Source organism: Suillus bovinus (genome assembly GCF_016758785.1).
Source record: "Suillus bovinus strain UH-Sbo-P2 chromosome Unknown EDB93scaffold_228, whole genome shotgun sequence".
NCBI lineage: Eukaryota > Fungi > Basidiomycota > Agaricomycetes > Boletales > Suillaceae > Suillus > Suillus bovinus.
The window spans coordinates 1-11622 of record NW_024542284.1 but is presented as its reverse complement, the minus strand read 5'-3'; the positions used below and the strand labels follow the sequence as shown (position 1 = coordinate 11622).

The 11622-nt window shown below is 42.4% G+C and overlaps 1 protein-coding gene across 1 annotated transcript; it reads right to left on the bottom strand.

The window, feature by feature from the left end:
* Positions 1-2306: 2306 nt before the first annotated feature.
* On the bottom strand, positions 2307-3408 carry EDB93DRAFT_1109920 (uncharacterized protein; the record flags this gene model as incomplete). The annotated part of the gene is made up of 6 exons (XM_041448019.1): positions 2307-2381; positions 2431-2570; positions 2907-2951; positions 3062-3203; positions 3230-3335; positions 3377-3408. The coding sequence occupies 6 exons, from the start codon at positions 3406-3408 to the stop codon at positions 2307-2309; spliced, it is 540 nt and encodes a 179-aa protein (XP_041300673.1).
* Between the last annotated feature and the right edge of the window lie 8214 nt (positions 3409-11622).

The window sequence follows — 11622 nt, the reverse complement described above, 5'->3', positions numbered from 1 at the left end:
GTACCGCGTTATTACATGTCCGCAGCACCTCGTGTCTTATTACATAGGACATCGGACCCGAAATATATCGCTACTATCTTCACCTGTAGTTTTCCGAATTTCTACGTACTTACCTAAATACTCTGTAGTGACCCGTAGCAATCATCATCCAGTAGTTAGGAGCCATTTCCCGACTCTGCAGATCACCCAGAATATTCTCATAGTTCTTAGTTGCATTGCAAAATATTACCATTCATTCACCATCATACTCCATCACTCATTATACTCACGCATACCGCTCGCAACCCGACACTCATTATAAAGTTTCCGACTCATTATTGTGAATTCCAAAAGTCCGAAATCTCGGACATCACACTTTGGCTTCGGACATTGGATAAGTACCTTCGGACATCATCAGATTACCTTCAGACATCGTTTCGCACCATCGGACATTTTGTTATTTGTATTACTGACGCATTTTTACTACTGATACCAATTAGCAATCCCTTTAGGATCGAACACACTTGCTCTGCAAGTATAGCAGCATAGGTCGTGCTAAGATCTACCTAAATATTTGTTGTCTAGGTAGTACAATTTCTGCTGAGCCCAGTGGGAATCAGCTTTCTACAACTGGAGCCCACCGCGAGGGGTTCTTTTGGTTTAGTTTGATTTTTATTATCTAGGTCTTTCGCCATTCCCGATGCCCTGATCTCGATTCCGACATTCTGATCCCGATCCCGACACCCCCATTTTTGGACCCGACACACCTGATGATTTCGTATTTTGACTACAGAACATTCCTTCACTATGAACACAACCAGAAACCCGCTCAATATGCCAATATCCAGTTCCAGATCAGCCCCGCATTTTTCAGGTAACCCCTATGAAGTCTTAGAATTCCTGAAGACAGCAGATCAGCTCAGACAAAGTGCCGATTTACCCGAAAAATTTCGGATCAGGTTTGCTTTGAAATATACGGACATTGACGAAAGAGAACTATGGCAGATGTGCAATGAATGCACTGGTAACAGTTATGAAGATTTTGCTAATGCGATTTTGAACTTGTACCCAGAATTAGGTATGGACCAACGATATGTCCGACCCGACAGTCCGACCCCGACGAGTACGCCTGATCCAACACCCGAAAATTCGCAACCTGAAGTCTCCGACACCACAACCATCTCCGAACCTCAAGACCAACCCGAATTAGTATTAGAAATAGTATATCAGCCAACAGTTCCCAACACCCCGATGATCTGACCCGAAATACCCGAAATTTCGGACATTACCATCGGACACTCCGAATATAATTCAGACAACTTGGAAATATTCGCAGAAACTATTGATACTAATGCACTGACACCTGAAACACAGAGTATTGAGCTAAAGCCCCTAGGACATGAAATACCCGAAAATTTCGGATCAGAAAATTCGGATATAGGAGATATTAATACCAGAACATCAGATTATGAACTCGGACAGGCAGTATATCACTCGGGTACCACTGACAATTTCGTTCTTGCAGCAATCACCGTGTTTGCATTCACAAGTTTTGTTTATTTTTATAGGACCTTGCCATATCAGTCAGAACACCATCAGTCACCTTCCGAAACCCCGGAAAGACCTCCCTGAAGCACTCCAAAGATACCCAATGCATATCCGAAAACTTGTACCATAGTTTTACCTGTCCGAAATTCGTCATACCAGCCCCGAAAATTGAAGTACAAACATTCCGTCAAACACGTCCACCAGTATTGCCGACCCTCACACTCTCGGATCGCATTTGACATGTATGAAAGATGATGAAGAGCAGATATTAGGAAGAAACTATAGTCCGACACCCGAAAATTTCGGACATATACATATGATATATCGCACATACGGTATCACTCGTTTTACCCCGGGATTAGGCCGGAGACTTATCGTACATAACCCCACTCACTCGCAACATCGGACTAGCATATCAGACAAATGTTGGACACAGTTTCGGACACATTTTTGGACTATCGGACATCGTGCGAACTCACCCGATTATTTAGCATTTTTCCTTTGCACCGCAGAATCGCACCTGCACCATTATTTAATTAGAAATTCGGACAAACAGGCAACAAGAAACAGAAGAAGAACGGAAGTTGCACGAAGAAAACAAGTCAGATGGTACTCTGCAACCAGTATTATTTTGATATCCGAAATTTCGTGTTTTCGCCGCACTTACAATTATTTTTTCTTGTTTTTTTTTAGGCACCCTAGTGGGGGACATATAGAGTGAACTTGCGACACAGACATAGGGACAAATGGACATTTTCGGACTTCGGACATTCGGAACATCAGACCTTCAGCCATCGCATCAGAAGCTCAGACATTGCACAGTTCACACCCTCGCCGATGAAGACAGAGATAGACTGTGCAAAGAAGTTGTGAAAAGATGATAGAACATTGACAGACACATACCAGCACATTTTCGGACATGCACTCAGAAAGTTCCCGCGCATCGGACCACCTTCGGACACCCTCGCACATCATCGCATCAGCTTCCCTATGCTTGAGATACCTCACATTTTTCGAATCATTGCTGTATGTGTCGTGACATTCTGAAACAATCACACATCTCTGCTACCAAACCCGATTTTCCCGCACATTGGCCGCAGACTTCGGACATTCGGAAACATCGGACTCGACAATCGGACACTCGGACATTTGAGTAATTCATGCCCGTCACATTCACGCTGATGAAGACAGAGATATAGCATGCAGAGAAGTTGGAAAAAGATGACAGAATGTGAGCCGACACATTTTCGGACATATGTCCAGAAATTCCCGTGCATCAGACCCGACGCAATACCTTCGGACATCATTGCATATTATCGCATCACTTCCCCCCATCACCTTGCATTCATCGGATCCATTTTACTGGCACAACCGCACACCTCTGACCTTCAATCTGATATCCCAGCTCATTGATGATATTGTGACTGAGGACAGTCAATATTTAAAGCTCCTAGGAGATGTAACAATGGTCGCGGCACTGGGCTCGGAACCAGCTATTTTGATACTGATGTCAAACAGTATTTGTCCGACGCACTTCTGACTACCCCGACCCAAGTCCGACAGTCCGATGCATGTCCGATCCTGACCCGACATTCCCGTGCATCAGACCAGTCCTCCCTATGTCCTGCCCAGTTGCATCTATCCCCACTAGGTGCACATTTACTCCTTTTGACTTGCTAAGCATTGTATACAGTGTTATTACATGTTTTCTCATGGTCTGCAGTACCACATGTCCTATTACATAGGATTTCGGACCCAAAATATTGCTACTACTCTCGCCTATAGCAGTCTGAATTTCTACATAGTCACTATTTAATATCTAGTACTTCCTACCTATTGCATTACTTACTTTTCCCTACTCAGTAGTAGGATGGAAGTCATTGGATATTAGTAGTACTTAATTGTATTGCGAAATATCTATCCGCTCTTTTTCTCCGAAACACTCCGACACATCTGACACTCATTTGACCGACAATCCGACATACTTCCGACACATTCCTTCACCGTCTGATGCATTCCCAACAGTCCAACGCATAGTCCGATGCCCGACTCGACTTTGATATTTTCGGACCCGACAATTTCCCTTCGGACAAGTAGTTCTTAGCTTCAGATTATCTTCCTATTATTGATAACTAACTATCTAAACTAATACCAAACAGCTACCCCTATAGGATTGAATGCACTTGCTCTGCAAGTATAGCAGACTAGGTTGTGCTAAGATCTACCTAAATATTTGTTGTCTAGGTAGTACAATTTCTGCTGAGCCCAGCAGGAATCAGCTTTCTACAATGTCTTGAACGTCAATGTGACTTATGACAAGCTCGCATACAGGGAGTACCTCCTGCAGACAGCATCCCCAGTCAAGTTCCTCCCATTGCCATTGCCACCCATCCTGTCCTCCTTCCTGCACCCACTCATCCTCTCACAACCATCGATAATGTTGACGACGATACTATTCATGCTGACAATGAGACAGTAGGCTTGCCTCATGTCATTGCCAATCTGATTGTTGCTGAGCAGGCATGCATTTCCATCTGAAGCTACACTCGCCACAATCCACAAGCTGCTGGATACAACATGAAGGTCCCTCCTAACACATACAACAAGGCCATGTGTCGTTCGGATCGGGATTCTTGGCTTGCTGCGATGAAGCGAGAGATGAATTTGATGTCGGAGATGAACATGTATGAACTCATTCCTCTCCCTACTGACTGCAGAGCTATTGGTTGTTGATGGGTGCTTGAGTTTTGTGAGGATCTGAAAGGTGGATTAATCTTCAAAGCTAGACTGGTAGTGCAGGGTTTTTTGCAGGTACCAGGGATTGACTTCGGGAAGACATCTGCACCAGTCGCAAAAGCAGCCTCCATTCGCATCATCTCTGCACTGGCTGCCTGCAATAACTGGGAACTTGACGCCTTCAATGCAAAATGTGCTTTCCTGTGGGGCAAATTGACCGAGGACGTGTATATGCATCAACCACCCAGGTTCAAACATTTCTCCCCCAAAGGAGGGACTCTCGTGTGTCATCTTTTGTCCTCGCTCTATGGCCTGAAACAGGCAGCCTATGATTGGTATGAACTCTTGTGCGAAGTTCTCACTCACCTGGGTTTCCTTTGGATTGAGGCAGACTATGCCGTCTTCGTGTATGATCATGTCAATGGAGCTGGGGAGAGAATCATCTGCATCATCGCATGGCATGTTGACGATGGACTTGCCACTGCCAGCGATCGTCCGTTCCTTGTCTGGATCAAGGGCCAAATTGCTCAGCGATTTGGCATTACAGACCTCAGTCCCATGTCCAAGCACCTAGGCATTCAGTTTGAATGAAACAGAATTACATGTAAGTTATGGATGCACCAGACAGACTACATCATGTACCTCCTCGAAGAACATAACATGCTTGGTTGCAATTCCATCACTCTTCCAATGGATCCCCACTTCCCGTTCGGATGCGACATCGACATACATCCTCACATCAATAACCTCACATCTGAATATCGAAAAATTGTCGGTGAATTGCTCTACCTCGCCATGTACACTCGTCCTGACATTGCCATCACCATCATGAAGCTGGCTCAATACAATTGCTCCCCAGAACCACAACACTACGCAGCAGCTAAGCACCTCCTTTGTTTTCTTGCCGGTTCAACCAGTCTCTGCACGCACTATGGGGGTGCTGCTGCATCACCAGAACTGCATGGGCTTCAGTGACTCGGATTGGGCCAGTTGCCCTGAAGACTGGATCTCCATCTCCGGCTATGTGTGGTTCTTCAATGGCAGCCCAATCTCCCACTCGTCCAAGAAACAAATCACTCATGTGCTCTCCTCCACCAAAGCCGAGTATATGGCTCTTACCACTGCCATCCAGGATGGTCTATGGCTTATGTCGTTCTTCAAATGCTTGAAGATCCCTCTCACCCTTCCCCTTCAACTATTCACTGATAACACCGGTGCCATAGCTTTATCTGAAGAGGCTGCCAACCACATACGCACAAAACACATCGATCTTCGATACCACTTCATCCGTGCACACATTGAAGGAGGAACCTTCAAGCTTGCATGGTCATCTACTCATAAGAATGTCGCCAACATCTTCACAAAGTGTTTGCCGTGTCTGCTATTCTTTCGTCATCAAACAGGACTCTTGCTTGTTTCTCATTAGACAACAATGTATTGTTATGGGGGTGTGTTGTAATTCATTGTAACAATAGTCGCGGCGCTGGGCTCAAAACCCGTGTTTTTGATACTTACGTCAACTAAGTATTCATCCGACACATCCGAACATTCCAATCCCGATCCTGATGCCCGACTCCGACCCAAAAGTTTCGGACCCGACGTTTTTGCATCGGACTCATCCTCCCTATGTCCTGTCCAGTTGTATCTATCCCCACTGGTGTGTATTTACTCGTTTTCGCATTATTGAATATTACAGACAGCGTTATTACATGTTATCTACAAAAGGTGCAGTACACATGCTCTTTTACATACATTTGGACCCAATTTTGCGCTACTGTTTTCGCCTAATGCACTCCAAAATTCTACATAGTCACTATTTAATATCCTACCTATTGCATTACTTACTTTTCCTACTCAGTAGTAGGATGGAAGTCATTGGATATTAGTAGTACTTCATTGTATTGTGAAATATATATCTGCTCTTTTTCTCCAAAACATTCCAACACATCCGACACTCATTTGACCGACAATCCGACATACTTCCAACACATTCCTTCACCATCCAATGCATTCCTGACAGTCCGACGCATAGTCCGACGCCCGACTCGACTCTGATATTTTCGGACCTGACAGTTTCCCTTCGCACAAGTAGTTCTTAGCTTCAGATTATCTTCCTATTATTGATAACTAACTATCTAAACTAATACCAAACAGCTACCCCTATAGGATCGAATGCACTTGCTCTGCAAGTATAGCAGACTAGGTTGTGCTAAGATCTACCTAAATATTTGTTGTCTAGGTAGTACAATTTCTGCTGAGCCCAGTGGGAATCAGCTTTCTACATCGTCATTGTCGTCATCACTCATAGCATCTTTCCTTATTCTACTTCCACGTGCACTCACATATATAATATGTATTGTCTCGTCGTATCATACCTCAGTTGTTGTCTCCAACTACTGAGGTATGTTTCCTAGTTTCTAATCATCTCGCCGTCTCTTACTCTATGTTCACTAGCGTGTCATGCATCTAGGTATTAATAATATTTAGTTGTTGTCTCCAACTACTGAGCGTGTCATGCGTCTAGCTTCTAACAATATGCCTGCTAGAGTGTGCACTCTATGTGTAAAACTTGCCTCCAGCACTATAAACTGAACTCTGGCATGAGAATCACTCGAATTTTTTTCATAGAACAAATAGAACAATGTGTATTATGCTGGGGATAGATAACCTATGTATGACATACATAAGGATCCTATGTGGAATTGCATGTGCTAGAGTGAAAACATGAACTGGTGAAACACATGAACCTGCATGACCATCTATTATGTGGTGACATGGGTGTTCATGTTTTCCACCTTCTTGCATCAGTAAATCATGAGTTTAGTTTTTTTTTAGCTTTTTTGCATTTATTTATGTGGATCATTACAGATTGCCACTTTTCCCCACTATCTGTTTGGACATGAAAAGCTCATGCTTTGAAATTAAGTAACAAGCATATTATAAGCAGAAAAGCTATAAAAAAGTGACCAAGTCAAAAAGTGAGCTATAAGGAAGAAGTAAACAAGGTAAGAGAAAAAAGTGAGTTATGCTAACATGCTATTTTGAAGCCATGATGATCAGCATACTTGTTGACATAGAAAAGGATGAATATGTCAAGAACATAGTGGTATTTAATCATCAAGGGGAGCATATTGGTACTGTAGACAGGAATAAGGTAAGCAGAATGAAAATAAAATAGTGTCCACAGTGGCCTGACTGCTGTTGCTTTCTGCCATTGGATTTATTCATATGAAATGCTCGTGGGGCATCTTCAGGCAGAGAAGCATGGGCTAAAGATTGGTCAAAAATGAAAAGTGCATGGTGGTTTGGATGTGCAGCCTCAAAGACATGGATTGCATCTTTCATCTGTGTGAGCAATTGTGCAGTGTCCCACCAGGCATCAGAACCATTTGCATCAGGATAGATGATTTTTTGTGCTTCTTCGACAATTTCACCCTCTTTGTCATGCAGCGCCAATCAACCATCAACTGCATCAATAAATCCGCACACATGGATAATTCTTCCTCTCCCTTCTTCTGCAAAATCTATTGACCAGGTAATAAACTTATTTTTTCAGTGTTGTCAAATTATAAACTAATGCATGAACTTACTAAGCATGTGTTTTGTAATTGTCTGCATGAAAGCAAGACTTGTCATACCAAACTGCGATCATCTCAACTTCTCCAGGTGCCAAGTTTGACTCCACTCGATGCAGCTCAGGGCCTTTATAATGTGCCATATGAGACTCAAAAGCAGCCATGGCAGGTAAAAACACCTCTGGATGAGAATTTTTCACATCCTCATGCTCATGGCCATCCATGTACACTACCTTCTATAACACTGTGCACTGCCATCCCAATTTGATTAGCCATTGTCATGCTGTTCATTCACTGAGTTGCCGGAGACCAATGATGTTCAATAAAAGAATAATTGTGTTGTTAAGGGCATGTTGGAATTTGTGTGGAGTAATTTCGCCAATGGGCTGAGATGTTAGCCACTAACAACATGCCAATTGAAGCCTCTCATCTTTGAGGGGGCTTAGTGTGTTGTCTCTTCCACTACGCTTCTTGATTGGAAGTTGTTTGAATACTTGGTGATGATGTGCAAGAGCTTATACTTTTTGTGCAAAGTATGCACCTTCTCCTTTATGCCACTGATGTGCAATCTTCAGGCTGGCTGCAATTTTGCCCATTCCTTTGAGGTGAAGTGTCGCAAAGTTTCAAATCAGCAATAGCTAGTTCATTTGAGACAGTGGTAAAGTCTTCCCTCCCTTTGCAAGATCCTTTTTGATCCACTGCCTGCATGTCTTTGCGGCTTACTGAATGGCACTCAAAATGCATGATATATCATTGACTTTTGCAGAGTAATTAGTAATCTATTCTCTTTCGCCAAAATTGGCATAGTGGGCAGTTTTCAACATTTTCAAGGTGTGAGTCCTCCAGCTGTAGCGATCACTGGATGCACATATCATCTCATTTGAAACACTGAGTATGGAGATTATTCCATTCATTGGTTTTTGTGCGATGAACATTAATGAGAATTCAAAGCTCAGCAATTTGGTGTCCATGCTAATATTGTGCAAGCTGTCACTCAAGATCTATGTGATGTTGATCCTTATGTCAATCACCTTCAGTACTTCCATCAATCCTCATGGCGACGACATTGCATCTTAGAGTTAAAAGACTTTTCCTCCAATGGTGATTTTGCAGTGGTCATGCAGGTGTCTAATTCTACTGACATCAATCCACGTTCAGTCCTCATCCAACAGTACAGTCATCATGAGCCTGAATTTATCAACATACTCTCTCAACATTATGAACCACTACACTATGTGCTACTTTTTCCTCATAGCAATATTAGTTAAAATATTAACTCGTTGCCCAACTTTCCTAAACTATCCCAGATCAATTGGTATCAAAGCAGGTTACTCACTAATGATGACAAATGTTTCACACCATTTGGCAGGCTTACCTGTGAATATTTGGTGGACATGTATTCTTGGACCAAAGAAGAACAACTTTCTTACATCCTTCATGAGAGGAAATTTCATGTGAATGAAGTACATGATGCCACTCAGAATGACATAGATGAAGAGCTGATAGACACTGCAATCAAGTTGCCTGCAAGCTTCATAGGATCGCGCACTTGGACTTTGGAACAAACAGCTGATGTCATGGCTCTTGGGCGCAAATACAGAAAACCCACCTTCTTCTGCACCATGACATTTAACCCAGGCTGGAGTGAGATACGTTGTCTTAATAACCGAGGGTCTTATATAAAGTCGTGTAAATGTAATGACACCACAATTACACTTTGGATAAGACTGCTTGCCAGTCCTCGATTAACACGGTCTACGACTTTTCCTATTTCGTGGTAGATAACGTGTGAGTTCTTGGGAGGCTCGCTAAACTAATCTTTGTCAAGATCAACCTAGCCGGAGCTTTACTTTTCTTTATTGAAACTCAAATCTCTTGTCTAGGAATAAGCTTCTAGACACGTAATTCGGTTTCTGGAATGTATTTGCCTAGGAAATCCCCTTCTAGGCTCTGGACTTGGATACTGGAACTAGTGAGACGTGGTCTCAAATATACGAAATATGACCAAGATCGCTTGGTCTATGGACACCTGACTGTGAGACAATGGTCTCAAATATACGATATATGTTCAAGATCGCTTCAACAAAGGGGACTATAACTTGACCAAGATCGCTTGGTCTATGGGACTACTAGTGAGACGTGGTCTCAACAATATGATAGATGACTAAGATTGCTTAGTCAAAGGGCACAGAGCAATGAGACAAAGGGGTCTCAAAGACAATATATATGACCAAGAACGCTTGGTCTATGGCACTAATAAGTTTCTAAGGTAAGAAACTTATAATCTCAAGGGAATTCTTTTCCCTGCACTTGTCTCACTTCAAAGGGACTAACTTTGCAAGTGAAATATCTGAGAGGCAGATTGCTACAAATGGGAGATCATATTTTTTTGGGGGGAGAATGGGCTCTCCTTATATACATTTTGTGTGGGAAAGTAACCTAGGTTCACAAACAATAAAAAATAAGGAGGACCAATCAAAATATTGGGTCAAACCCAATAAAAGAATAAAATACAAGTGAAAGATGGAGCTATGACATCATTGTGGAGCAGAACATTCTGGAATGTGGAGTAATGACATCATAATGACATCAAGAGTGACATCATTGTGGAGCAAAAGATTCCAGAACCTTCCATGAGTGAGTCAGAGTGAGTCATTGTGGAGCAGAATATTCTAGAAGGAAATGACATCATGAATGATGTCATTGTAGAGTAGAATAATCTAGAGCTTGATGACATAATATCTTTCAACAGAATACCTGCAGGAGTATCTGTGGAGTCTTATGACATCATAATGACATCATACCCTATGGGTACAATTTTTATGAAGTGTCAAGTGAGTCAAAGCATCCTAATGAAAAAGTAAAGTAAAGAAACACTAGAGAAAAGTAGGTAGCAAAAATAAGACAGTTGGCAGGAATTGAAACACGGTCTTTTTGGATAGGTTTTTTATTGGCTTTGTACTTTTCTCTATGGTTTTCTCTAGCCAAAGTGAATAAGCCAAAGGCAAGGCTATACCTTAACCTTCATTTCCCTTCTCACATCAACTAGGTCTAAATGTGATTCCCATCTCACATTAGACTTTTTCCATCAAAACGTATTCAGATCATGAAACTTGGGGAAAACTGGAAATATGGACCATGGTTTGAAACCAAGGTATGGGTTGACTAGTCTGAGGACTAAGCTAACAGACTTTATCTTTTGAGGGTCACCTAGTATTCATGTCCATGCATGATTCCCACATCATGCAGGACAACGTGAATGCTTGCAACCAGGTCAGTCAGCATCTGACATTCCTGTCATTGTCGCCAGAGTGTTCAAATCTCAATTGGAAAAAGTCTTGCATATCCTTCAATCATCTTTTGGAACAAAAAAGTACATGATTAAAGTGATAGAATTTCAGAAAAGAGGATTTCCTCATGCACACATCATATTTGAAGTAAGTTCGTCCATACACTTAACAGCTGAGCACTCATTGACGGCTATAGGTCGAACCTGAACCACCTTTTGATGCTCTTGATGATATTGTCAGTGCTGAACTGCCATCTGACAACCCTTCTCTTCAAGCAAAAGTTGCAAAATACATGATGCACAGACAAGATCACTGAAGCCATTCAAGTAGTAGTTGTAATAAGGATGGAGAGTGCATATATGAATTTCTGCAACACTTCCAGCCTACTACCTCAGTTGATGATCATGTTCAACTGCACTGGCATTGAAGACATCCTGAAGACAGCTGGGTTATTCCATATTGTCCCACTTTACTCAATTTTGCTGATTGCCACT